Genomic DNA, 27,672 nt, shown 5'->3' with positions numbered 1-27,672 from the left:
GCCAAACTCGACACGAACGCATGGAAACAGATCTCTTTCCCTTCCTCGGATGTTGTTGCTATCCAGCTACGAGGAGAGTATGGCCGCTGTACTATATTTAACTTATATAACGACGGCACGCATCAGAACACACTAACCACTTTTGATTCATATCTAGAGAATAATATAGCTACCATCAAGACCCACGATAACGACCATATGCTTTGGCTCGGCGATTTCAATCGCCACCACCCCCTCTGGGAGGACATCCGTAACCGTCATTTGTTCAATTATGCAGCCGCTAATCCCCTTATAGATTTAATCGCAGACCATGGAATGTTGCAATTCCTACCATGCGGCACGCCAACCCTGCAATCCACGAGCACCGGAAATTGGACACGCCCCGACAACGTACTCGGCACCGAATCACTCCTTGACGCCATCGTTTCATGCGAAACAGCACCAGAACTTCGAGGACCAAAGACGGACCACATTCCCATCCTACTGACACTAGAACTCGAGACTCAGCGAACACCGGATGAACCACGCCACAACTGGCGTGGAGTAGACTGGAAAGTTTTTAATGAGCGCCTCACAGAACTAATATCAGCTGTCCCGGCTCAACCTTTAGCGTCCGAAGAAGAGTTCCAAGCGGCCGCAAAGCATCTCTCCGACGCAATAGCAAACACCATGAGCACATGCGTCCCATACTCGAAACCATGCCCGCACTCAAAACGTTGGTGGACGAAGCGCTTATCGGACCTCAGGACGCACGTCAAGAACCTCAGCAAGATCGCCTATCAAATGAGAGCCCTCCCCCTTCACCCCAGCCACGACGAACTCAAGACAGCCAAGAACCTCTACGCCAACGAAATCACCGCCACGAAGAAACAACACTGGTTAGAATGGTTAGAAGACATAGAAGGTAACGACTTGTGGACTGCGAACCGATACATCTCCTCGGAGCCTCGAGACGGAGGTAAAACCCGCGTACCCACCCTAATATCCACCAACCAAGATGGCACCATCCTCGAAGCAACCACCAACCTGGAGAAAAGTCAAATTCTAGCTAAGTCGTTCTTTCCTCCTCCCCCTGTAGCTGATTCGGTCCCCCCAGATTTCATATACCCGGAACCCATAGACACCTTACCCCCCATCACGGCCGAACAGATCACACGGGCCATTATCAATCTCAGTGGCTACAAGGCCCCCGGCCCAGACGGAATATGTAACATAGTCTTCAAAGAATGCGCTGACACCCTCACTCCCTACTTACTTCACTTATTTAACGCAGCCTTCTCGCATCAAACCTACTACCAACCTTGGCGATGCTTCTCGACGGTGGTCCTACGGAAACCGGGGAAGGCCAATTACTCTATCCCCAAGGCGTATCGACCGATAGCCTTACTCAACACCACCGGCAAACTCTTAACGGCAGTAGTAGCCGACCAGCTCACTCACATCCTCGAACACCATCAATTGTTGCCCAACACGCACTTTGGAGGCCGTCCGGGCCGGTCAACTACTGACTCTCTGCACTTACTCGAAGAGACCATCAAAAATGCCTGGAGATCCCACAAGGTGGCATCCGTGCTATTCCTCGACATCGAGGGAGCATTCCCGAACGCGGTAACAAAGCGCTTACTCCACAACATGCGCAACCGTCGCATCCCAACTGATCTAGTCCTATTTACAGAGCGTGTCCTATCCCAACGCCAGACACAGTTGAAATTCGACGGATACATCTCGGAATGGTTCCCCGTCAAAAACGGTATAGGGCAAGGAGACCCCTTGTCAATGATCCTGTATATAATTTATAGTTCTGACTTAGCTGACATCGCCAAACCCCGCGCAGGACGCGAAGCCCTGAAAGAACTAACGTTAGCTTTCGTAGATGACACGGCTTTCATAGCGATAGCGCAGGACTTCACTGCGACCCATGCCATACTCACAGACATGCTCGAACGAACAGGAGGCGGTTACGATTGGTCGAGAGCTCACAACTCCCAATTCGAAACTAATAAATTTGCGTTAATGGATTTTTCAATGAATAGACGCAAAGACCGCCCAGAGATGCCGATAAGAGGCACAGTAATACGCCCATCCTCAACACACCGGTTCTTGGGAGTAATCCTCGACCAAGAATTGCGATGGAAAGCGCAAGTCGATAACGCAGTCGCGAAAGGAACTTCCTATGTACTCCAGTTACGTCGTCTCTCATCCTCCGCTAAAGGCTTACCGCTACGTCTCATGCGACAGCTCTACCTGGCAGTAGCTGTGCCCAAGCTACTGTACGCAGCCGACCTATGGTTCTCCCCCGTCTATCGCGAAGGCACAAACGACCTCCAACGAGGCTCCATAGGCGTAGCGAAACGCCTATCAACGGTCCAGCGCCTAGCAGCAATGGCGATCACTGGGGCTATGAAAACCACCGCAACAGATATAATGGAAGCCCACGCAAACCTACTTCCCATCCCGCTCCTCCTACAGAACACGTGTCATCGCGCCGCCCTTCGAATAGCCGCCCTACCAAACACCCATCCCCTCCACATCCCAATCCGCAAAGCAGCTAAACGCTACGTATCAGCCCATCGCACCTCCCTCCACCGACTCACCTCCCGCTTCAAAATCTCGCCAGATACCATAGAGACTCTAACCCCGGCACGACGCCCCCCTTCCAACACGAATCGCTGGAAAACACACGTCGCAGATAGCAAGAAGGAGGCTATAGAAGAACACGAACAACTCACTGACCTCATACAGATATATAGCGATGGCTCGGGCCATAACGGTCAAATAGGTGCAGCGGCAGTTCTTTTTCGTGCAGGGCAGATCCCTAGAACCCTCCGCTACTACCTAGGAAAAGAGGACGAACATACCGTATTCGAAGCTGAAGAAGTAGGACTACTATTAGCCGCGCACCTTCTAGCTACAGAACGAGACCCGACCTTTCCAGCCTCCATCTCAGTCGACAACCAAGCCTCAATTCTAGCAGGTGAGAGCTTCTACCCGCGACCTGGATCATATCTGGCAGATCTCTTCCGCAGCAGAATGCACAAGATAGCACGCGAGTACGACGACTTTGACGTAACACTACGTTGGGTTCCGGGTCACTCGGGAGTCCATGGCAATGAAGAAGTGGATAAGCATGCCAAACTGGCCGCAACCAGCCGCGAGAACAACAGCCCCAATAATCGCTTACCCAAAATCCTACGCAAGAAAGCCCTCCCCTTAAGCATATCGGCCGTACAGCAAGCTCAGCATAAGTCCACAGCCAAACGATGGAGCCACTCCTGGCGTAACTCCCCGCGATTCTTCAGACTCAACCAAATCGACCCACTCATTCTACAACGCTCATTTATAAAACTATCCATCTCCTTTCCCAAACGCCTCACAAGCATGTATATATTCCTACGCACCGGCCACGCTCCTTTAAACAAACATCTTCACCGCATTAATAAAACTAACAGCCCTCATTGCCCTCACTGCCCAAACATCGAAGAAACCGTACATCACCTAATCCTCGATTGTCCGTTCTATGCACGCGAACGCCACTCCCTCCGGGCAGAAGTAGGGCGCAAAGCCTCCTCCCTATCCTTCCTCCTAACAGATACATCCGCCACCCCTCATATTGTAAAATACATCAACGCGACAGGAAGATTGAAAGCGATACTAGGTGACATCCCACTTCCACATACCCCTGCTAGCTGACGCACCCTTGCAGCAACCCGCCTCTGTTCATCACGCCAGACACCATATAAATGCCCATCAACATCAAATACCCCACTGTACAACAACCATCTCACCATACTTCTCCCCAACCCATATACCCAACCCAACCCATATACCCAATAACTCGCCTACACGGAGTCCTCCCGATCATCGTTGGAACAACTCAGCTTGTGACAGAACATCCCTTCGGCCAAGACATGGGGACCATACACAAACTTTAACTACGCACCCAACCTAGACTCCTGTACCTGCCCGCTTCGGCGGCCGAGTACGCGTTTCCGTTCATCCATACGCTAGAAAAACATTAGCATTAGCTACATACAGTCATCTCATCTTCGCCGGGTTGCGCGTCTAAAACGGCCGGCGGGAACGGCGGACTAGTGGAGGCACGCCTCACACTAGGGCATTCGCGAACTCAGAGATGCGCAGGGACACTGGGGGTCCCATAGACTAGATAGAACTGTCCTCCATAGAGTATAACTCTCAATAGGACAGAAATTGGAAAAAAAAAAAAAAAAAAAAAAAAAAAAAAAAAATTTTCGGCAGCGCTTTCCAGCGTCACTGCTGACAGTATATCCTTTGGTCAGGGCGAGGACGGCATTCTTTCTGAATATTCCAGCATGTACGGGAAGCAAAACCTTCGTTATTTGCACATCTTGTTCTCGTGGACTCAAAGTGAACTATGGTCCCATCACCTCTATGATGGTGGACACCTCGAGGCATGCCTATCCATCGCAAAAAACCTTCGTTACTTCGAAATATATCCTCTTACAGAACATCTCGCCTTATACATCATTGCAATTATGGCACGACTACAGCCGGAAGGAGAACACAGCAAACTCATCCCAGACGATCTTTGTGGCCTACTTGTACACAAGGCTTGGGCATCTGTTGCCCTTCGTTCTCTCAAGCCACTCAACTTGTCGAAATCCGTCATACATGAAGTCCTCGAACCACTTGCAGAGCTCACAATCCAGCTACTGAAACGTGATGCGGAGCTTGTCGATGTCACAAGCGAGTTCAAATCACGTATACTGCAGACGTTGCACCACTTGGAACAAGGTCCCGCGGACAACGTAGTGTTATCACTGGTCAAGGATGTTGTATCACTGGTCACTACATGAACTACCCGTGGGCGAATGGTATTTTAGTACCTGTTCCCCTCGGCTTAATTGTTGATGTATGTTGTTTGCCGATGTAACTGTATATATCTCAATGCGAGTTCAAATTGTACAGGGCAGTTCCGAATCATTACGTACAGTGGCCAATCAGTGGCACTGCCAGCATCTTTATTTTAACAATGTCATCCACTGGCACGTTCGAGCCGTTCCTGTGTAACAGCTTCTCTCGAATATTTGGGTACATGATGCCTTTTTCGTGTCGATGCTCGCCACAGCTTACGTCGACTCTCTAGCACCAGCTGCATATCGACTAGTAAAGGCATAACATCCTGACTATTATTAATGTGCAGCCGTGTCATTCGGGCGTTTTGATTGAGGTCCCGTTGGAAATGACATGACACAGCTCATGCATATGAGGACCTCTCCAGTCAGTATGAACTGCCCTGCTTCAAGTTTGTTGCACAGGTTCACGCAATGCCAAGCGCATCTAGTATTTATATAAGAGCGATACATGAACATGATCCTCCACATTCCGAACAAGACGGTCAACCTATAACCTCACTTGCCACCGCGACAGATGCCGAGTCAAGATGCTGGCACACAAGCAAATGGTGACGGCACAGAGTATGTTCCTCCGCAACAGTTCCTGCTTGTCGACTAAAAAAAATTTCAGGGCTCCGGAGCTTCCTCAGAACTTGAGGTCATCCGTAGAGACTATGCAGTCCCCCCATCCATCACAGTCCCAAGGTGACGGGAAAGACACCAAATCCCGCTTCTGGGCCACCTATACACGGGAAGCTACGGACCATGATGGAGAATTTCTTGAGAAGTATCAGTCAGACATGGATATCGTTCTTATATTCGTCAGAACCCTTTCTTTGTCCTCGCTTCGTCTCATCTGAACTTAAATCACAGGCTGGTTTGTTTTCAGCCGTCAATACGTCGTTTATCATAAACATGCAGTCGAATCTCAGCCCTGATCCATTCTACACTACAAATGTGTTGCTTGGAATGATACTCCAAACTGCCAACTCCTCGTTTGTCCCACCGTTTAATCAACCCTACGCACCGTGGCAGGGACCTGGTACCTTAGTAATCTGGATCCAGTCGTTGACTTATGCTAGTCTTTGCGCAAGCCTACTTGCTGCCCTCGGAGCTGTGTTAGGAAAGCAATGGTTGAGCAACTTCAAACGCTCTGGCCGTGGTACCATTGACGATCGGGGTCGACAAAGGCAGATGAAACTCGATGGTCTTCGGACTTGGCATTTCGATGCTGTCTTGCAGTTCTTGCCCTCACTCTTGCAGATCTCTCTCCTTCTTTTTGGGATCGCATTGTCTGCTAGCTTGTGGATAATGTCACGCACAATTGCCGCCATCGTCATCACATCCACATCGCTTGGCTTCACATTCTATCTAACGATCATCCTGGCATCACTCATAGCTGCGGATTGCCCTTTCCAGACGCCAGGATCAATCACCCTTCGTGCTCTGGGTCGGTCTGTCCTCCATCACTATCCCTCGTTGCAGAAACGTCGTCGAAATTTCAGAAAAGCCTGTTTAAGTTTCGCTCTTTACGTCCCATTCAAGATCGTTGACACCCTGAACACTATCTCGCAACGACTCACGCCTTCCGTCTCTATTGCACAGCAAACAGATGCTCCATGTATCAGGTGGATTATCGAATCATCCAGTGACCCCGATATCATTACGACTGCGGCAAACTTTGTTCCTGAAGTGGAATGGCCACCTGAGCTTGAGATATCCACTCTTCTTCTGCAACTTTTCGACACATTTCTCGGTTGTTTCGAAAACACTCACCTCGAGCAACTGGTACTTGTTCCACCTAGACGGGAACATGCAATCGCTTGCGGAAAGGCATTCTTGCACCTGTACATAGAGAGAAATTCTGAAGACTCTCCACTCCAAGTCGCTATCTACGAAAAGGACATTCGCAAGATCATATGGGTACATCACAGCGATCATGAGATATCATTCATTTGCTATCTTATCTTCGAGGTGGTCCTGGATAGGGATTCCCCAACACGCCTTTATCAACCCAAGATACCGGACACTTTCCTTTGCTGGATGTCACATCCACTCCTTCATCGCCTCAATGATTTACGCTACTCCTCCTTTTGGCATGAGCGAGCCCTGGATGCCATCGCAAGAATTCTCGTAAATCCACTTCCTCCAAAAAATGTACTCGCCAATTGCTTTATGGCCGGAAGAATGCTTCTTGGCCAATCTACCAGTTGGGATGCGATTTCGAAGGTTACCAAAAGGTCCATTCAGTTCTTTTCAACTCCATACATGTACTGACAACCCGTGATACATAGCTCCACCGCTGCACTTGACGTCTTGCTAGAGCATATAATGAGACAAGAGTCTCGTGAACAGTCCTGCAATCGTGCTGAGACTACTAGGACCATTAGGTGTGGTCCTCGAATTAGATGAGTACCGTCAAATCGCAAAACAGCGTCGTGCTGCCGAGTGGGGACTCGAAGTATGCAAAACCTTCGTCAGGACTGCTGGACAGAACCAAGATGCCCAGGACGCAATCTGGAACGACGCTCGTACCGTACTACACTTCACCCTTATTGTTGCCGGTGATGGTCCCATCCACCACAGTGATGCAGGACTGGCGTGGCAGAAGGGGCCATCTCGATTATCGCTTCAAGCACCCGCTGATTGTGGTTGGCTCATCGACTACATCATGCATCACCACGATTCTGATCACATCGCTGTCATTGACGCTATGATAGCACTGAGCCAGTTACCTCAGGTCACATTCACCCCATCCAGGACCCCAATGATGGTCAAAGTTTTGGCATCTTCTTTGGCTTTAGAACAGCCGTCCGCCCTTCGAGATGCCGCTCTCCGTGCTGCTCATGCCTGCAGGAAAATCATCTTTGTTTACAATTTCATGCCGGCCAAACGGCTTCAAGAGTTCTCTGACGCTCTTCACTCCACTCTCACCGAGAGCGAGTCGCCACGACAACACCTGCTTTGTCTGCAAATCTTGTATTCTTGTGCCAAAAGTGAGGCATGGGGGGCTCACATACTCAAAAAATATCATAGCAACTGTCTTGATCTCGCCAATAATTTCCCTTATCCTGGTGTTGATCCTCTGTCATCCGACCACCTTGCACTCTACATCATTGCAAATCTGCAAGCGATGCAAGAATTATCTGACCTCCCACTTGACCTCCCGGACGCCAGTTCCTGCCAAAAGCTTGTCCAAAAAGCTTGGCATTCTCTGGTTGCTCGACAAATCGGACACTTGACGGAGACCGTCGAGCACCTGAGTACCTTTACTGGGCATCGCTTAAATGAAGGCATGATTCTTGGTACGGACGATTGGATTTCTTGCATCGGGCAGGCTCTCGGTCAATTAAGACTGGCTGGTTCTGACTTTCAAGCAGTGAACGATCTGTTGCTATATATGACGACCCCACGGAATTCTAGTAGTTGACACTGATGCGATATATTTATGTGACTGTGTTTTTTATGTAAGTTGCAGGGGGACTGTGAGCTCTGGGAAGGGAAATTTATGTTGTGCCATCCACTACTAGACGCTGGATTCGCTTCTGGCTCTTTATTTGTTGCGCTTCTACTGGGTATACCCATGGTATCAGTAAGATATCCCGTTCGTTTTCTTGTATTACAAAAGCCCGACATGCTCACATGCACACTCGTATTGTTGAGACTGCGCCGCATTCTTCGTGTAACAATTGTCACACAATTAGTTCAGAACGTCTTTTCATTACTTATCAGTTTTCTGCGGCCGCCCATATGTATCCCGTTCATGGCATGACAGAGTACTAGGTGGTAGCTACGTAGATAGCTCAGGTCTACTTCCGCACCAGCTTCGATCCCAAGATCCAGAGGACAAGCCAATGAGGGAGCCAGTGGAAGAATGCGAAGAGGCGCGAGTTGGTCCCAAGTGATATATATGTTGGAGGGTTGGGACTCAGCACCCTCGCAACCACACGTCGTGCAAATTCATCGGTAGGCATGCACCCTTTGGCTTGACTGATATGCAAGCGTTCGTACACCCGATCGAAGTAAGGCTTGTAGATAGACGTGGGGGATAATTCAAGTGTGGCTGCTTGGTTGGTACTAATGTTTGACTTGACGCTGCCTGGTGCCACTAGAATCACTTTAACGCCGAACGGCTTGCATTCCATGGCCAGAGTATCGCTGAGCGCGTGAACCGCCGCCTTTGCTGCGCAGTATATTCCGTTCCATGGAGTAGAGCTAATGAGACGGGGTCAGTTGAAAGATGCCATCACTGCACCGTGCTCACATATTTCCTGCAATTGATCCGATATTGACGATAAGTCCTTGCTTGCGTTCCACCATAGAGGGTGCGACTGCCTGTGCAACCCGCAAGATCGAGAACGTGTTGGTCTCGAAAGCTTGTCTAGCCTGATCTAAAGATACGTCAAGCAACGGTCCTGAGGGAAAACGAACATGACAACTGTTTCACTATGGCTTGAAAGGTTTGAACGAACCGATGGCCAGAGCACCAGCATTATTCACAACGATGTCGATTTTTCCTTGCTCCTCTAGAATGGACTGTACGACGAGTTTTACGTCTTCGTCGCTGGTCACATCCATGGCACGCTTTTCCACTGAATGTTTGAAGCCGTCCATCGTCTCCAGCCTACGAGATGTGGCATACACAGTGCATTCCTGCTCCGCGAAATGCTCACATCTGTTATTGTATGATAAAGTCGAAGTAGTGAGGTCATTGAAGAGTCTAAGACGGTGGACTTACAGATGGAAGCCAATTCCGCCTTTTGAACAGCCAGTTACTAGAACGACTTTTCGTGACATGAGTGTTAGGTGAGGCAGGACGGTAGCATAACTTATAGGTGTAAGTAGTAAGTCACATAGAGTCTATTTTAGTACACGTAATGAGAAGTCCGTTTGGGCAGAGATCTCCAAGTCAGATGACGAGCCTGGACCAACACCACACCAAAAAAGTTGATCACCCTGCATCAAACTAGCAAATAATACACTCTTTCCCTCCTTCCTCAGTTTTCACCAACCTCGCCTCTAGCCGTGCTCGTAAACTACCATCAGACGCAATATGCGGGGATGTGCTGTGAATGGACGTTAGCGTCTATTATTTCAATCCCCCGATTCGTCGTTGTATATTGGGGGAGGGCATGTAGGAAAACCCACTCAAACATCAACCCCGCTCCATCTTGTTCTCCGAGTGGCATTACGATCGCAGAGACATACCGCGTCCCATGTTCGGACCAGGTATCAGGTTTGATGGTAGTAGGGTGAGGTAAGCCGTGTGGATCGGCTAGGAGAGACGTCACTAGTCAGGTCGTTCTATGTATGATGAATGGATAGCCCAAGCTCATCAAAAGTAATTCAACAAACAAGCCTCTCGCATCGTGATTAAAACAGCTGAAAGAACCTCACCTCCATTCTTCATACGATAAGCAAGCAGAGACTTGCCTACACTAAAACGGAGCACCACCGGAGTATGCCCACTGGATCCCAACGAAGCATTCTTCAGCTTCAAGAGCTGCTTCTTGGGCGTGAGAGCTGTGACCTTACTGTCCAATACAGATGTTAACATATGCGAGGAACGAGACGGGGACGAGGACAGTTGCTTGAGCGAAGGAGACGAATGAGTCTGGATTAGCCCACGGTGGGAGTGCGAGGGAGGCGGAAGCAGCATCTTTTCTTGTGCATTTGCACCTGAGAACGTTGCAGGACGAGAATAGCCAGGAGAGCTGAGCGAGGAAGGAGAAGGTAAGCGCGTGCGCGCTTGTTCATCATAGTTGGAGTTCGCTTCACAACCCCAAAGTCCCACTCCGTTCTCAAAGCCATAGCCTGTCTCTTTGCCTGAGAAACTAGCACTGTGAATGTGCTTTCTTGGTGAGGAGTTTCTTGGTGGACGAAGACAAGGCCATGGAGGAAGGGGAGGAGGTCCATCGATGACTACTGCTGCATCCACGTAGGTCGGTAGGCTGTGCTCGAGGAGGGAGAGTGAGACGTGCAAGGGCCCTACCGCTCTTTTGTCTTTGGTGGACTTGGACTTGGGTTGCGGACGATCGGCGGTAAAGAAGGTTAATGCGAATATATGGCCTGAAAGGAAAATAGCATTAGTTGGTTTTTCTCATTTGTAAAAGAGGAAGAATGAAAGCAGGATACTCACCAGAGGCAATGAATTCCACGCTCACGCTCCCGACTGCGCGTATACGTTTCTGCCACATTGCAATATCCAGTGTTGCAGCAAAAGTACCATTGGGGCCCTCTTCAATACGCACGTCATCTGGTGGGCGTTGACCAAGAAGCAGTCCATCAGTAGCTGGCAACTCAAAACATCAGCCCTAATCCAGCTTCTCAACTCAGACTCACCACTCCGTAGTCCACTTGCGCACAGCCCGACACTGTGTCTGAGGTTCTGGAATAATGGCTGATTACTCACCACCAAACATGCCTTCCTCGTTTCACTGAGTGTCGTAGGGGTTAAAGGAGAGGCATATTTGAGCAGAGCATCAAGGAGGGAGGGGTTATAGTTGACGATGGCCCAATAGATGGCAGTGTGACCTGCTATATGTGGCTCTTGAAGAAGCGTAGATAGTGACAGGTTCTTCGTGGAGCATATTTTGGAGCAAGAAGCTAGTATTTCATGTGGATCTGCTAGGGCCGATTGCGGAGATTTGGGACTCAGGTTACCAGAGTTGCTTGGCGGAGGAACGACAAGGTCGTGAATAAGCGCAAGCACGGACTGACGGTCGCGTTTCGTAGCTTTGGAGGATATAAATGGGAGGAAAGAAAGCCATGAGCTAGAGCCAGATTTTGCTTTACGCGCCTGAGTGTGCTTAGTGCGTTTTTGGTGGAGGAGGACGCAAACTCTGCGGCAACGGTTTTACGAGAATTGAATTGCGGGAGCTCTGGGAACGATTTGTTCACATCCACTGTTGGGATCACCACATCGTTTGGAAGTTTTGTAACTTGGGTTGCAAAGTCAATGTTGCTCCTGCTCCTGGGCAACGTGTGTGCCAGACTCCGAGAAGGAGGCTCAAATTCTTGCACATCCGTTACAACAGTACTAATGCTGCCAATAGGAGTTGCCTCATCGTGGTGAGCGAGAGCGATGGCGATGGCAGGTATCGATGGAACACCCCCGTGAATTGACAATGTGTCATAAGCAGGAGGTAAATGATCAATCTCAGGCTCTGCTTCCTTGTCCGACGTCCGCATTCTCGACATCGACTGGTGGGAAGCAGGTAATACGTATACAAAGAACTGCCATCATTCGCATTTATATAACTCATGTCAGCCTCATGCACTGTCATTCGGCTGGTAGTAGTGACTGACCCCGCAGTCAACAGGTGGTAGTACAGACTTTACACTGCCATCATGACCTGCGGAAAGGGGACGTGCGCGTGTGAACGTCAGGCCTAAAGTCTTATTTCGTACCGTACGATGTTGTAACTTTCCTCAAAGAAAATCATTGTATATTTCCATACAATTGTTTTCGAATTGGCTGGATCGGCGCATAGCGATGTGATAGGGTTACTTTTCACGTTACACGTCCCTAGAACAACTCCATGGTTGCATGGATCGACAGTGGCAAATGTGTTAAAAGTACATTCCCAGTGTGAACTGCCGCGCTGTTGGTGGTTCTCTGACCGACTCCGATACCTATATCGTAGCCGTGCGTGCGGACCAAATCCCCGACTGCCTCGGGTGTGTGTCCTATGTAGTCTATATATAATGGTCAGTCATCGAGGATTCATTCATTCTTGCAAATCACTCATAGGTCTGTTGAACAGCATAAATTAATACAACGGCATCGGCCAAGTAAGCTGTTAAGCGTCCTTACTCGAACCAGCTGTCTGCTGCTAGTGGAGGTGCCCAGGCAACCTGGTACACCAACCTCTAATCATAAGGGCTACATGGGTGTCACAGGTAGAATGTGAACTTGTTGTATCAAGGGCCTCAGGTAAGAACAAATGACCATCGTCATCGTGCCGATTTTGATGATACAGCCTTGAACTTGAAGCGCTGAACGGTAGTATATCTAGCACGAACACTGTCATAATCGTTATAATCCAACATCCTCCATTCGTTCACATTCAACTCTCAAATATGACTGTAGTCTCAAATGATCCCAGTTGGTGGCCGAGCATCAGTTCGCATATTTTTCTCAGCTATTGGATGGGTTCGCCATATCGTTTGGTGATGTCTTGATCTAACATCAACTTGTGGCTTTGCAGTTGCCGCAGGCCTCGTGGTGGTATACGATTGGGGTGAGTAGGACAGTGTCGGAAAACCGCTGATATTCTCATGTTATTTCCAGTACTAACACTCGGAGAAGAGGTATGTGATGGTATTGCCGGAGCAGCCAACTTGCCAACAATGGTGTCATAGATTGAACTGATCTGGGTGAGCAACAGAGTCCCATATCAGAAGAAAAACAATGAATTCGTGACAGATGCAACGCTGGTCTCTCATGACTGTGCTGTACCTGGTTGTTCGTACCTCATGTTATACTATAGCATGATTGGCAGCCGTGCTGACTGCAAAATGATCTAGATACGCTATGTTGGAATACCATATTCTGTGTATGTTATCGCTCGAGGGTAACAAGCTGGTGCTGTACTAATAGCCCGTCTCTCATCGTTAGTGTCAATGTTCTGGGTATGTCTCATATGCACCGTGTTCCATTCTTCTGATCGGCGGCACACAGGAAATACGACAATTGTCTCGCTGACAGATGCAGTGAGTATTCCGCAACCATTTCATTTCCATCCAATGGATGCAATCATTTGTAGGGGTGAGTAAAATTCTCAACTTCGAACTTAGTTCAACATAATGACTCAATAAGGTGTAAGTCGGAGCGTTTAATCCTAGTACGAGGATAATCATTAATCGGGTGTTTCAGGCAATATCATGTACATCACAATAAATGTGACAAATATGGTCGTAACCGCCATGTTGGGCGGTGAGTTACCCAGCTGCAATACCTCAGTGATGTTGACTCGACTGAAACACGATGCAAGTCATCATGATTGCTCGGTTGCATGCCATGTACCAGAGATCTAGGAAGATGCTTATCCTCCTTGTCATTGTTTTCCTGACTGTAAACATCGCCTGTAGGGTAATCGCGATAATAGGGCTCAAGTATTATGTAGCGGGTAAGTTTTACTTGCTGAATCGAAGAACACAACTCATTGAACAAACACCAGAGGAGTCAATAATCTCTGGCATTCATATGTGCGGTGGCGGATCTAATGGGGATACTCAGCTTCTGATATCAATGGTCTGGATGCTCAACACTGTTTGGGAGGTCTTCGCACTGTGTCTTTCGGTCTGGATCGCTGCTAAGCACTTCCGTGACATGCGACGACTCGGCCCATTGACGGGATCGACCATCGGGGATTGTTTCAGAGTGCTGATGAAATCTCACGTGCTTTATTTTGCAAGGTGAGCTTGTAATGCGAATGTGCTTATCGTGTTCTGCTCAAGTTCTGCATGTGCTAGCTTTGCCGGTGTCTCTTGCTTCCAATTTGGTATTCTCTCTCCAGAGCTCGAGGTGCGCTGACTTGTCGCTGACATCTGCCTGTAACAACTGCTCATCATTTCTGTAGAATTCGAATTCTGTAACAGTTGAGATACTGCATGGTGCTATGGAAATCATATTGTCCGTGCAGATGTTTGTGCTGGGACCACGCCTCATCCTTAGCGTTCGACAATATCACGCTAAACTCGTGGCCAAATCTGACGCAGAAACTATCATGAATTCGATCATCTTCCAGGAGCGTGTACATGTATCAACTAGCAGTACTGTGTAGGAAGTGATTACCGAGTGTTCTGCATGAAGGAGATATCTAGTCGAGGATCCCTCGTAGTATTTATTTTAATTATGGTGATTCAAAGTATATTTAAGACGGGGTTTATGTGTTTATGTAGACATCTCTTGTTGTATCACTACTGGAAGTCAGTGAACCGCCCGCCCACACTTGCACCAAGTGGCGAGCTGAAAAGCATCAGCGGGTTGGATTGTGCTACAGAACGCTACAGAGCGCTCTGTAGCACTCTGTAACACCCTGTAGTGAATTACGTTTTCCTGATGAGCATGGCAATGAAGTTCAACAGGGTGATGGGGATGTATTCGAAGATATCTTGTAGGAACATTAGAGGGTAGATAATGTCACCACGTAGGTCGTTGTAACAAAAGAAGACGACCTGTGAGTGACCGGTAATATGCAAAACGTATCAACGCACGATGATCATGAGAATGAGAGCGACCATGATCGATGATTTTATGTATCGATAGGGACACGGGGTATGTCAACGGTGAAGAGTTTTCTTTTGTGGAGGAAAGGTTTGAATATGACGCTTGAGTGTTCGATTATGGCTAGATGACAGACAAAGTCAAACTCTGCACCGAGCCCTTTCTGCTGAAAGACTGAGGGTCGTAGATCAGAGTAGAATGGACTACCCCCATATCATCCATCTGGGCAGCAGGGAAGTAGTGATGAATCGTGGGTGAAGGGTGAAAGTCGGCTGTCAGTGTCCTCAGCAAGAATTATCATGGTTGGGCGTCACACCAGATCATCGGATATGTAGGGCTATTCTCGTTTCGGGTGCTAGTGGCACAGTATCGCTGATCGATGTCTGTTCAAGCATGATTCGACGATATCGAGCATGACATTTTAAAATAGACTTACGAGGTGAGTATATGCCTCCGATATGGATGAATGCGCGAGACAAGGGGATGAGGAGGGGAGTAGAGAAGAGAACCAGGGCTTAGAGTCGGAAGGCATCAAGCGCACCTGGGAAAAGTATCAGTAAGGCGCTGACCACAATGTCCTGATATACGTACTTTGACCATATCACACTGGCTCTATCATGTCACTACCTGAGCAAAACAAAAGAAGAAATGGTAGCGAGTCGTGAAACCTTAGATGGCTGATACTGTGTTAAATCAGCGACTACGCCTGGCCACCTTCATCATCCATCTGGGCCGCAGAGTGTGCCAATTCGTGCATGAATGGTGGAAGCAGGGTATCGATGTCCTGGAGACCACTAGCTAACTGATCGGGGTCTGGTTTCAAGCACGATTTAACGATATAGAGTATGATGGTTTAAGAAGGCTTACGGCTCGAGTATGTAACCCTATCACGGATACGCATGGCAAGGAGATGTGATGTGCTGAGCGGGGAGTCAAGCACACCCAACAAAGTATCACTAATGCACCAGTTGTCTGAGGACAAAACACGTGTGCGATCATTCAAAGAAGATGGTTGATCTTGCCAGTGCGTTGATGGTCTAGATCCAGTCTCGAGACACGTGTGAATGATGAATGCAAAGTGGGGCAGTGGCAGAACAAAAGACGACACTATGGGACCGTCATTATCCCATGTAGACTCATTTTGCGCAAGGATTAATTACAGCAGAGAATGGACTCGGGTTTGATTGTGCAGATGCATAAGTAGAAATTTTCAAGGCGGGCCGCGGTGTTGCTATCGACCGTATTGTAAAAATAAATCGGATCTTATGATGGACTATGATATCGGAAATTGAGTTGGGGGCCGGGCTATGCCAGCTAACGGAACGTATGATGCTTACAGAGTCATGTGGATTTGAATTTGATGGAGGCTGGGTCGATGCAAAGAGAGGATTGTATTGATTTGTATGAGTGTTATTGTAATCTTGATATTAAGACCGGGTACCAGTTAGAAAACGTTCTAGATGCGTGTACCCGCGTGGAGGAAGGCAAATTAATTAGCTTGTACATGTGGACCCTGGAGTAGGTGAACTGGAATCATGCCGCAATTCTTGTTCCATAAGAGTAATCGGGGGAAGAGTGCACATGCAAATCGCCTTGAACCTGTGTCAGATCGATGTACTCCAAGCTTGCAGCAAGAATATCCCGAAAACGCGTGACTCGGAATAAGAAGCTGATTTCCAATTCGGGTAGTGCCAATATTTTGCAAGGGCCTCCCTTGAGCATGCATAGACAAATGTCTGAATCACCGTCATGCCGATTTTGGTGATACAAGCGCTGAACGCTGGTATATGAACACTAAATCATTATACACTCCTAACATTCCCCATCCTCGAATATGACCGTAATCTCAAATGATCCCAGTTGGTGGCCGATCATCAATTCAAGTATTTTTTACAGCTATTGGATTGGTTCGCCATAGTATTTGATTATGTCTTGATCTTATATTAACTTGTGGCTTCGCAGTTGCCGCAGGCTTCGTGGTGGTATACGATTGGGGTGAGCAGCACAGTGTTCTGAAACTGCTGATATTCTCATGATATTTCCAGTATTAACACTCGCACAAGAGGTAGGTTGATACTATTGCCGCTGGAGCACCCAGTGACAACTTGCTAACAATGGTGTCATAGATTGAACTGATCTGGGTGAGCAACAGAGTCCCATATCATAAGAAAAACAATGAATTCGTGACAGACGCAGCGCTGGTCTCTCATGACTGTGCTGTACCTGGTTGTTCGTACCTCTTGTTATACTATAGCATGGTTGGTGGTTGTGCTGACTCCAAAATGTTCTAGATACGCTATGTTGGAATACCATATTCTCTGTATGTTAATCGAGGCCAAAAAGTAGTTGCTGTACTGATGGCCCATCTCTCATTATCAGTGCTAGCATTCTGCGTATGTCTCATATGCACAGTGTTCGATTTTTCTGACCGGCGGCACACAGAAGCCACCACGTTGGTCTCGTTGACAGATGCAGTGAGGATTCCGCAATCATTTCATTCCTATCTAACGAATACATTCATTTGTAGGGGTGAGTGTGATTTGACCATTGGACTTAGCTCGACATAATGACTCAATAGGTGTGAGTCGGAGCATTTGATCCTAGTACGAGGGCGACCGCTAATCGGTTGTTTCAGGCCATATCATAATATATGCATTAAATGGGACAAATGTGGTCGTAACTGCCATGTTGGGTGGTGAGTTACCCAGCTGCGATACCTTAGTGATATTGATTCGACTGAAATATGATCCAAGTCATCATGATTGCTAGGTTACATGCCATGTATCAGAGATCTAGGAGGATGCTTATCTTCCTTGTTATTATTTTCCTGGCCGTAAACATTTCCTGCGGAGTAATCACGATCATAGGACTCAAGTATGATGTAGTATCGGGTAAGCTTTACTTGTTGAATTGAAGAACACGGCTCATTGGACAAATACCAGAGGAACTGATACTCTCTGGTATTCATATATGCGGCGGTGGCGGATTTGAGGGGGATACCCAGCTTTTGATCTCAATGGTCTGGATGCTCAACACTGCTTGGGAAGTCTTCGCACTGTGTCTTTCAGTCTGGATCGCTGTGAAGCACTTCCGTGACATGCGACGACTCGGCCCATGGACGGGATCGACCATCGGGGATTGTTTCGGAGTGCTGATGGAATCTCACGTGCTTTATTTTGCAAGGTGAGCTTATAATGCGAATGTGCTTATGTTTCTCTGCTCAAGTTCTGCATGTGCTAGCTTTGCCGGTGTCTCTTGCCTCCAGCTTGTTGTTCTCTCCCCGGAGCTCGAGGTGCGCCAACATGTCACTGACATCTACATGTAACCACTGCTCATCATTTCTGTAGAATTCGATTTCTGTAGCAGCTGAGATACTCAATGGTATTATTCAAATTTTATCGTCCGTGCAGATGTTTGTGCTGGGACCACGCCTCATCCTTAGCGTTCGACAATATCACGCCAAACTTGTGGCCGAATCCGACGCAGAAACTAGCATGAATTTGATCGTCTTCCAGGAGCGCGTACATGTATCAACTAGCAGTACTGTGTAGGAAATGGTTGCCTAGTGTTCCGCATGGAGGAGATATTTGGTCGAGGATCCGTCGTATTTATTTTAGTTACGGTGTTTCAAAGTATAGTTTAGATGAGACAAACCCATTTCTTGTTGTATCGCTACTTAAGATCTGTGATACAGACTTGCACCAAGTAGCAAGCTAAAAAGCATGGTAAGATGAAAGCCTCGAGTACATCTTTCAAACTATCAATGAGGCATCGACCGCACTCAGTTGCACCATCGAAGCGTGGTGCGCATGCAACTGCAAGTCATGCGTCGAATTTGCGTTTTTGCAAGATCTGTTGAAGCCCATCCTGCTAAGCACGAGTAAAGCACCGAACGAGATACATACATACATTTATTGACACTGACCTTAGGGCCAGCAGATGATGGATGATCAAAAACACAATGTACCAATGTGCTCATCTGCTAGCCTATGTGAGTCTAAGCCCAGACAGCTGATGGACCAGGATGTCTGCGAGCCTGCGAAATACTTTGGGATCATCTGTCTCAGGAAATATATGCAGAAAGGAGAGCGGTTGTACTAGGCCAGATGACTGGTGATGCCATGGTCTCATTGAAACACGTTCATTCAGAACCACGGAATTATCAGTCATCTGGACCGAATGAGTGGAAAGCAAGTGAAATAGAAAGTAGAAGTAGCGTGTCTGAGCTCAGACAGCTGATCGCATAATGGCTCTGCAGCGTAATGACTCTCGCCTTCTGTTTTAACACATAGATGAAGAAGGAATAAGAGATGCGTGGAAGCTACCCAGAGGGTAGAACACTAGGAACTCAGACAGTTGACGGAAAGTGGATGAGAGTTAGATTCGACGTGACGGTCAGAGATAAGGTAAGTATAGCAACGGCTTCCCATATACGAGTCCAGACAAATGACATCACAACAGACCGGCGTGACCAATCAACAAGCTTACAATCACAGCCCTGCTTAGCGAGAATCTTGCAATGAATACTGTCAGATACTGTCCAGTCTCGAGCCAAGGCACGCGTGAATGAAGAACGCGACACTACGGGACCATCATGATCGTCACAAGCCTATAAGACTCATGTATGAAGTGCAATAGCTTGGTGAATCACAAAAGCTCTTTGTCTCCGAGTAGTCCCTGATTTTGAAACGGGCACACTTTTAGCATCACCGGGTATCGAGTCTTCTGCGATGTATCCTCGATAGTACAGCTGAAATATATTGACATCGTCATACTGTGGCATTGTTCGCCAGTGTTGGAGACAAAGTTGAACTTGATCAAGGTTGCTCAGTGGTTGGAAAGTGGAGCATGCTGCAATCACTGGGCTGGTGAGCGAGCTCAGGTAGTGCTTAGTGTCACCATTGCAAGCAAGTGGACTGGACTAGCTCACCTACCTGCTAGTCATCATATCGAATCAGCAAGCCCTTACAAATGACGCAGAGTGGATTTTGTAGCACAACATGCTCGAATTTAGAAATATGTGACATCGCAATCGAGGTAGGCGGGGAGGCGGTTGTTTGCTTCGCTCCAAAACTAAACAAAGATGATGGGTGGGTATCGATTTAGAAATAGCTGGAATAAACGGGAGCAAGCGCTGAGCGCTGAGCACCCTGTCCCGAGCCTCACTCACCCCTCGCTTGCCTCAGTACCTTCCTTGCAAGCTCTACAAACTCTCCCTCCTTCCCAACCAGCGCAGCCTCAACCAGTCCCCATGCATCCTCTTGTCTATGTTCTTCCGTCCATCGCACATACTCCGCTTCCTGCCATCCATGGGTTATATGCGGCATCGGCAGTGGGGACCGTACCAGAATATGGTGCAGCACTGCGAGTGGAGGCAGGTTCACAGTGTGTGCTGGACCTGCAAGTGAAGTTGTGTCAATGAAAAGGAGGGGTCTATGATAAGTGAGTGAGCGCGCATCAGGTAGTGTTAGGAATAGAACGAACCGCATGGCTCTAAGCATTTTGTACTCCTCCCCCACCGCTTCAAGACCACGCTTGCTTGAGGGCCCAAGGAACGCGCCCAACGCAAATTCGAGCTCCGTCATATCTGTTGTGAGCTGCAGCTTCCCGCTTTCCCCCAACGGTTTCGCGATACTGGCGTGGAGCACAAAGTTTCGGATGACATATCTTACGATAGAGAGCACCCTGGGTGTTTCACTTAGCGCGACAGGCCAACAGCAGATGACTGAAGAGCATACCAGGGCTGGGTCATATCACTTGTAAAATTAGTAAAGATCTGAGTCTTGACGTAGTTGAGTTTATCAGCGAGGTCTTTCATGTACATGCTTGGCCCTGCCATGCCTGCCATCGGGTTCGTGGCCTTCTGCAGGTCAACCCTATGAAGCCTCGAGATGATGGAAGCGAGCTCCCTTCGGATCGCTGTCAGGAGCGGGTCAATAATACTGTCGTACGTGAGGTGCAGTTTCTGTGCAGCGGGATGACTTCAAGACTTGGTATTCTTGGGAATAAATACCTTTACACCAGCTTTTACAAGCGTGGCAGCGCTCTCGGTATGTTCTTCAGCTACCTTCTCCAAATTCGTCCAGCAATAATAAAGGCACGTCGCAACCTGACCATTCAAGACTTGTTGTGGAGTCGCCATCGGCCCAAGAAGTGTGACCGCTAAGCGATCTGAAGAGATCTAGTTTCAACATATGAGTTATGTGGTACCTATTCAAAGCCGAAAAAGACTCACCAGGCCCTCGGCCCTCATCACCACACCATCGAGAGCTGCGCTGACGTTTCTCGCCACCGCAAGTATTAACAAAGGATCGAACCTAGCAGAATCAAGCTCATTCATCACCACCCGCGCAATTGTGACTCCTTCGTTAGAGCCTGGAGGTGCGCGAGAACCACCAGCAAAAGCCTGGGATACGGATTCATTCAAACGGGTTGCTGAACGAGAGAGGTAGAGATCCTCGAATGTAGAGAGAGCGCGGAGGACGAGAATAGTTTCTGGTCTAAAAATCATGTATGAGGCTACATTTCACGAGAAGGGGAAGACATACGATTGCTGAGATTGGGTATAGACTGTGTCAGTATGCACTGCAATTTTAGCAAACAATTTGTGGAAGATACGTAAGAGTTTGGGGTAACCAGCGCTGAGAGTCTGTTGAAGGAAAATTGATCCTAGTCATGATACATTAGTGGTGATGTATATGGCACAAATGAAAACGAACCTTTGGCAGCATCACGAACATACTTCTCGAGAGAGCGTCCTACCGAAGTCCAGAATGTAGAAGTAGGTTTGTTCTCTAGGACCTTCAGGTAGTCAGTCAGTCATAGTTTTGATGATTGGATGTACAAAAAACCGTACCTTCATTACATCGGCAATGAACGATCTTTGGGTGACCGGATCCTTCTTCAATTTGAGGGCCTTCTCAAGCGTATACACCTAAGACTAAGTAGTAAGTCGTCGACATAATGTAGAATAGCGTTCAGGTTGCTACCTTGATGCAGCAAGCCGCCATCTCCTCGACGAGAGACTCGAGGCGGGCCCAAAGCGCACCTGTCCATTGTGGTGCCGTGATGTTTGTTGGTTCTGTTCGTACACGCGACTTATATGAAAGGCCTTGAGACGAAGGTATATTTTCTTGAGAACAAGAACATCAGTCAAGGAAGGATAGTCTCAGTACGACCTACCCTTCGAAACAATTTCCTTTGAAATACATGAGAGATCAAATGTACTTCGTATCCGTTCCTCGACGGCGTCACAAAGATCTTTTGACAAAGCTTGTACGAGCGTTGGGAGTACGCATAAGTTGTGCGCTGTCTGTAACGAGGATGCCAATAGTGATTGGTCCTTAAAATTAAAATTCATGTTAATAATTCACGCCAGAACATGGAATGACAAACCAAACTGGAGAGACCGGTTATGATCATGGATTCCATCTCACGCGTGACCTTGCATCGCGCTTCTTCGATAAATGGTACGTGAGCTACTGTCGCCTTCACAGATCGAAGGGGGACCAGTGCATCCATTGTTGGGGTAGTCCTATGGCCAGTTTCTGGCAAGCAATTCTTGAGGGTATCCCCAGTATCTTCAGGTCCATCCAACAAGGCGCCTTGACAAAAGTTAAACACTACCTGCGAGGTAATAAATAAGCGAACCTAGCTCTGCTATTGTCAACGCCGCTTTGGCAATAATGCGCTCCTTGTCGTCTTGCTGATCTGCGAATAGGCGGCTTGAATTGTCGAGTTTCCTTTCAGCGGTGCTCGGCTTGTCGAATGCAGCGAACTCGGTCATTTGAGTATCCAGACGTCGTGAAAGCACGATGAAACGTGAAATACGTCGCAACGCATCTGAGGCTTGACGGGTGCGTTGAAGCCTAATGGCGCTCGTTTCCAAGGTTCGGTATGGAACACGAATTTTCTCGCGAAGTCTGATTCGGTGGCGTAAGTTGCGACATAACGACAGAACATGGCTACGTACTTCTCCAAGGAAGCATCGACGTCGTCCAAGCCACGTCGAACCGAAGTCAGCGATCCTGAGAGGTTATTGATCTCCACCGCTCGGTGAAGCAACTCTTCATGGTGAGTAGTAACCTGAAATCAATATGTGATCAACAGCATCTCAGTGTAATAATATAATTACATACCAGGCTTTTTATTTGCTTTCCAACATTCTCGATGCTCGAGTCCAGCTTGGATATTGTGACCGATATATCGTCCTTGGAGGCCGCCCCCGTTCGGGGCTTTGCGAATTGCGTTTGGTGCTGTGGATACGGCTCGCCAGCAAGAATGGCGTTGGCGTAATCATTGATATCAAAATCGTCAATCACAAACGATGAGTAGTCTAGCGTGGTTTAGCATTAGACGAGATATCCGAGAGAAAAGTACTTACCCATCATCGAGATATGGATCAAGACGAGCGCATTCAAATACTGCGCAAACAAGATTTTAACAATCCTGAAGACAACGTTAGTGTTTGAACACGACTCGAAAGTACTGTACGAATAGTTTAAATTTAGATCTGACTCCGTTAGATCAATATGTTCATGGTACGAGCACAAGGAGTAGAAGCTGACTAAGAACGATGACCAAAGTAGTGAACACCGATTCGAATAGCTGGAGCTCATGAATATTGAATTTGTGAGATGAAATTCATTCTAATTCACCTGTTTTTCACATTCCAAAGCTTCTGAGATAAAATGGATATATATATGTGTATGATACGTCGGAACGGACTTCTCATTGCATGTGAGATACACTTACTTACACCTACAGGTTATGCCGTGGTAGGGTATCATCCTGCTTCACCCAACACTCATGTCGCGAGAAGTCGTTCTAGTAACTGGCTGTTCAAAAGGTGGGATTGGTTTCCATTTGTAAGCCCGTTGTCTTAAACTCTTCCTACTTCAGATCCAAACTTATGATAACCGTGACAGATGCGAACGTTTTGCGGAGCGGGGATCTCGTAGGCTGGAGACGATGGACGGCTTCAAACATTCAGTGGAAAAACGTGTCATGGATGTGACCAGCGATGACGATGTGAAACTCGTCGTACAGTCCATCCTAGAAGCGCAGGGAAAAATCGACATCGTTGTGAATAATGCTGGTGTTTTGGCCATCGGGTCGTTCAAATCTTTCAAGCCACAGTGAAACGGTTATCATGTTCGTTTTCCCTCAGGACCGTTGCTTGATGTATCCTTAGGTCAGGCTAGAAAAGCGTTTGAGATCGACACATTCTCGATCTTGCGAGTTGCGCAGGCAGTCGCACCCTCCATGGTGGAACGCAAGCAAGGGCTTATCGTTAATATTGGATCAATTGCAGGAAATATGTGAGCACGGTGCAATGATGGCATCTTTCAGCTGACGCCGTCTTATAGCCCTATTCCATGGCATGGATTATACTGCGCAGCTAAGGCGGCACTTCATGCGCTCAACGATGCTCTGGCCATGGAATGTAAGCCTTTCGATGTTAAAGTGATTCTAGTAGCACCAGGGTGCATTCAGTCAAATATTAGTATTAACCAAGCAGCCACACTTGAATTATCTCCCACGTCCATCTACAAGCCTTACCTCGATCGAGTGTACGAACGCTTGTGTACCAAGGCAGCATGCCTACCGATGAATTTGCACGACGTGTGGTTGCGAAGGTGCTGAGTCCCAACCCTCCAACTTATATGTCACTTGGGACCAACGCGCGTCTTTCCGCATTCTTCCACTGGCTCCCTCACTGGCTTGTCCTCTGCATCCTGGGATGGAAGCTAGTATGGAGAAAGACCTGAACTATCTACGTAGCCACCACCTGCCATGGACGGAATAATGGGTGGTCGCGGACGATCCAGGTGGCTAGCAACCGATGGGTCGTGGGCCAGATTTTGAGCCAGGTCCGGGATACTGTGCGTGAGGCAAGCAGTGAAGATGTTGCAGATATTGCTGGTCGTTGAGGGGAGATCAATCTTATGGTAAGGCTTGGCAAGGGGGTGCCCGTGTTCACGGACAAGTAGAGTTGATGACGAGTAGAAGTGTGTATATTGCGTGCTGTTTAAATTGTTGACTTGAATATATGCTCGTACTGAGCAGCAATCGACGACGTTCACCGTGTACGGCGAATCTTCTCAAAAGATATGCCCTGCTATCAACTGATAAACGCGTTGGCTCATGAAGCACATATCAGTCAGTCTATCGATGAACTTTTTGGTGAATGAGAATTATTATATTAGGCAGTCTAAGACTAAGTTAACGAACGGCACTACAAGTACTCATCTGGCCATCCGTCATGTTTCAACCTGGTAGGTATTGCGTAGGCACCAAAGTATGAGACAAACCTAAAGGGAGACCATCTGGAGGATCTGTACGGCACCCGGAAGGTTGGCGTCATGTACATGTGGGCGGACGCATGGGTTATCAACAGCATTGGTGTCGATGGTGTTTGGCGTAGGCGAAGCAGAAACAGTGGGCATCAATGGCGGTACGACATGTTGCGCACTGGAAATGGAGGTGAAGGAAGGGAGGGTGACACCGCACAACTCCGCTTTGGAGCAGGACAGCCCAACTAAGCGTCATAGGGAGGGGAAGAACTTGGTCTGGGAACAAGCGGACGTCAGTAGCGTATACATAGAATAAAACGAATAAAACCATTAGACTTGAAGCTTGAATACTCGGAGTCGCCTCCAAGAGGCGTGTTGTGCTAGGAATGTAACGGCTCGCCGCACGGACGGACAAGAAAGACATCCAACACTTTTCTCCCCTTCTGTTATCCCTCCTTCTCCTTTGGCGTCACACGCTCATCTTTCCATCGCGCTGATACTTCTCCATGCTCAGCGTCATTCGGATCGGGTTTGGCATTAGGTGGATGCGGGGAACATGGGTGGTGACGGTAGTGTTGTCGTAGTTATGGACATGACAGTGTGCCGGCGATGTGGAGGATGGATCTGCCGGCACTTACCGAGAGTCAAGCTCAAAGTGAGGGTCAGAAAGTCCGGGAATTGGCCAGTCTGTGTGAGTTGACACAGACGTCTGTGTCGTGAGTTTCTGGGGAGTTTTGCGGGAAGTGTGTCAGCCGCTCAAAGTCTACCTGCCCGCTGTCTTACATCATCCGCTGCATAGATGGGCTCAGGTATTTTGCCTGTAGGTTTGCGCGAACAGCCCGGGAGGAGAAATTTAGAGTGCGGCGACGCGTGTGAGGATGGAACTTACCTCGGAAGAGAATGACTCCAAAGGTGCAGCCTCGACGACGTTAATGGTGAGTTTGTTATCGGGGTGTACAAATTTTCAACACACCAAACCACTTCTTGGAAGCGTTTCCCGACTCAACAACCTCGATCAAACCAGGACGCAGAGCCTCGATGGAGGGAACATGGTTTCCCAGGATATCCATGCCACCTGCATGTTGCAGCAGCAACGTTCACCTGGACAAGTGCATCTGTGGAAGTGAAGATAAGTAGCCTTCGCAATATTCCGGCTTCAATTTTGAGTAAATGGAAGCAGTACTTACAGCGGACTTATAGGATCGGATAACATTTGTCAGCAACAGCATGGAATAGAAACAATTCCGAACCTTTGAGTGGCACCAACACCATGTGCTGAGGCCTAGGCCTATCTAACGACAAGCCTGGTGTACTAGTAGGAACCGAGTAAGGGGTCAAGGAATGCAACGGCCAGCACCCGGCACGGTTATGATGTTGGACTGCATTACTGATGACGATGTGGGGCGAAAGCTCCGCGTTGCAGGACGGTAAGTCCTCTTCCTCGTTCTATATTATTCACGTGTGCAAATATACTGCAGGATGCTCATGTACGACCCTTCCACCGCACTTGTACTCCTCTCACTTTCCTCCTATGGACTTCTGGTAGACGTTTCTCTTGTAATCGATCCGGATGCGGTGCTTTCTACAGTAAAATGGGGCGGAACACTCGATCCAAATGTGAACTACAACTGGATACACGAACGTCAAGCATGGGTGTGGGTTATGGGATGGTTGGAGAGGTCCGAGGTGGGTTGCGTTCAGTGCGCGGCTACATCATTATACATTCTAACATGTCGTAGGAGGACCTCCCAATACCGGAACTCCCACCCTACACATCACCACCAGACGTTGACCCGTCGATTGTTCTTAAAGCGCTGAACGTCACTCCTGCGCGAGATCTGGACGTTGTCGGCCTACGTTCGGCGCTTGCGGCGATGGGAGAGTTACTACCTACGACGTATCCAGTATGATAGACGTCGAGTCATGTCGCCGATGTCGCGATGTGAGTGATTGCTGATATATATCATGCTTTGCTGCGGGCTGATTTCCAATTTCGCAGCTATATCAAGCTGACGATCTTTGGGCTGCGCATCTTGCAGAGGTTGCTGGTCGTCGAGGGTCATTGGCAGGAGACCAATCGCATCGTAAGGCTTGACGAGGAGGCGCCTGCGTCAATTCACGGAGAAGATGACGAGTAGAAATGTATATATTACGTGCTGTTTAAATTGTTGACTTGGATATATACTCGTACTGAGCAGCAATCGACGACGTTCGGCGCGTTCGTCAATCCTCTCAGAAAATAATACCCTATTATCAACTGATAGACACGTTG

The 27,672-nt window shown here is 48.1% G+C and overlaps 7 protein-coding genes across 7 annotated transcripts; 3 read left to right on the top strand and 4 right to left on the bottom strand.

Annotated features, from left to right (window-relative positions):
• Positions 1 to 5,548: 5,548 nt before the first annotated feature.
• F5891DRAFT_945844 (uncharacterized protein) lies at positions 5,549 to 6,008 on the top strand (the record flags this gene model as incomplete). Its single annotated transcript, XM_041374640.1, has 2 exons — positions 5,549 to 5,695; positions 5,748 to 6,008. Coding segments are annotated over 2 exons (408 nt in total), but the record flags the coding sequence as incomplete, so codon positions are not given.
• Positions 6,009 to 8,574: 2,566 nt separating this feature from the next.
• On the bottom strand, positions 8,575 to 9,723 carry F5891DRAFT_1013913 (uncharacterized protein). Its single transcript, XM_041360813.1, has 4 exons — positions 9,613 to 9,723; positions 9,347 to 9,549; positions 9,139 to 9,289; positions 8,575 to 9,089 (listed from the first exon to the last, which is right to left on the bottom strand). Exons 1-4 carry the CDS (start codon positions 9,669 to 9,671, stop codon positions 8,684 to 8,686), a joined length of 819 nt encoding a protein of 272 aa, XP_041229864.1. The 5' UTR covers positions 9,672 to 9,723; the 3' UTR covers positions 8,575 to 8,683.
• On the bottom strand, positions 9,724 to 12,098 carry F5891DRAFT_1013906 (uncharacterized protein). The gene is made up of 6 exons (XM_041360812.1): positions 11,735 to 12,098; positions 11,217 to 11,714; positions 11,014 to 11,166; positions 10,272 to 10,943; positions 10,023 to 10,149; positions 9,724 to 9,940 (listed from the first exon to the last, which is right to left on the bottom strand). The coding sequence occupies exons 1-6, from the start codon at positions 12,072 to 12,074 to the stop codon at positions 9,841 to 9,843; spliced, it is 1,890 nt and encodes a 629-aa protein (XP_041229863.1). The 5' UTR covers positions 12,075 to 12,098; the 3' UTR covers positions 9,724 to 9,840.
• A 7,984-nt stretch (positions 12,099 to 20,082) lies between these two features.
• On the bottom strand, positions 20,083 to 23,712 carry F5891DRAFT_1013848 (Golgi transport complex subunit 5-domain-containing protein). The gene is made up of 15 exons (XM_041360811.1): positions 23,489 to 23,712; positions 23,244 to 23,440; positions 23,078 to 23,190; positions 22,756 to 23,027; positions 22,501 to 22,709; positions 22,288 to 22,447; positions 22,095 to 22,237; positions 21,962 to 22,039; positions 21,825 to 21,906; positions 21,654 to 21,774; positions 21,341 to 21,605; positions 21,119 to 21,286; positions 20,844 to 21,070; positions 20,590 to 20,790; positions 20,083 to 20,538 (listed from the first exon to the last, which is right to left on the bottom strand). The coding sequence occupies exons 1-15, from the start codon at positions 23,493 to 23,495 to the stop codon at positions 20,268 to 20,270; spliced, it is 2,514 nt and encodes an 837-aa protein (XP_041229862.1). The 5' UTR covers positions 23,496 to 23,712; the 3' UTR covers positions 20,083 to 20,267.
• A 39-nt stretch (positions 23,713 to 23,751) lies between these two features.
• F5891DRAFT_1162609 (uncharacterized protein) lies at positions 23,752 to 25,180 on the top strand. The gene is made up of 5 exons (XM_041365297.1): positions 23,752 to 23,972; positions 24,033 to 24,202; positions 24,275 to 24,425; positions 24,474 to 24,677; positions 24,704 to 25,180. Exons 1-5 carry the CDS (start codon positions 23,914 to 23,916, stop codon positions 24,873 to 24,875), a joined length of 756 nt encoding a protein of 251 aa, XP_041229861.1. The 5' UTR covers positions 23,752 to 23,913; the 3' UTR covers positions 24,876 to 25,180.
• A 238-nt stretch (positions 25,181 to 25,418) lies between these two features.
• F5891DRAFT_1275861 (uncharacterized protein) lies at positions 25,419 to 26,470 on the bottom strand (the record flags this gene model as incomplete). The annotated part of the gene is made up of 5 exons (XM_041370219.1): positions 25,419 to 25,578; positions 26,039 to 26,124; positions 26,184 to 26,218; positions 26,290 to 26,319; positions 26,374 to 26,470. 5 exons carry the CDS (start codon positions 26,468 to 26,470, stop codon positions 25,419 to 25,421), a joined length of 408 nt encoding a protein of 135 aa, XP_041229860.1.
• On the top strand, positions 26,289 to 27,663 carry F5891DRAFT_1013843 (uncharacterized protein). The gene is made up of 4 exons (XM_041360810.1): positions 26,289 to 26,827; positions 26,879 to 27,086; positions 27,140 to 27,342; positions 27,400 to 27,663. Exons 1-3 carry the CDS (start codon positions 26,742 to 26,744, stop codon positions 27,308 to 27,310), a joined length of 465 nt encoding a protein of 154 aa, XP_041229859.1. The 5' UTR covers positions 26,289 to 26,741; the 3' UTR covers positions 27,311 to 27,342; positions 27,400 to 27,663.
• Positions 27,664 to 27,672: the final 9 nt, after the last annotated feature.

The sequence above is a fragment of the Suillus fuscotomentosus genome (genome assembly GCF_016647785.1).
Source record: "Suillus fuscotomentosus strain FC203 chromosome Unknown F5891scaffold_10, whole genome shotgun sequence".
NCBI lineage: Eukaryota > Fungi > Basidiomycota > Agaricomycetes > Boletales > Suillaceae > Suillus > Suillus fuscotomentosus.
This window is presented reverse-complemented; position numbering and strand designations above follow the sequence as displayed.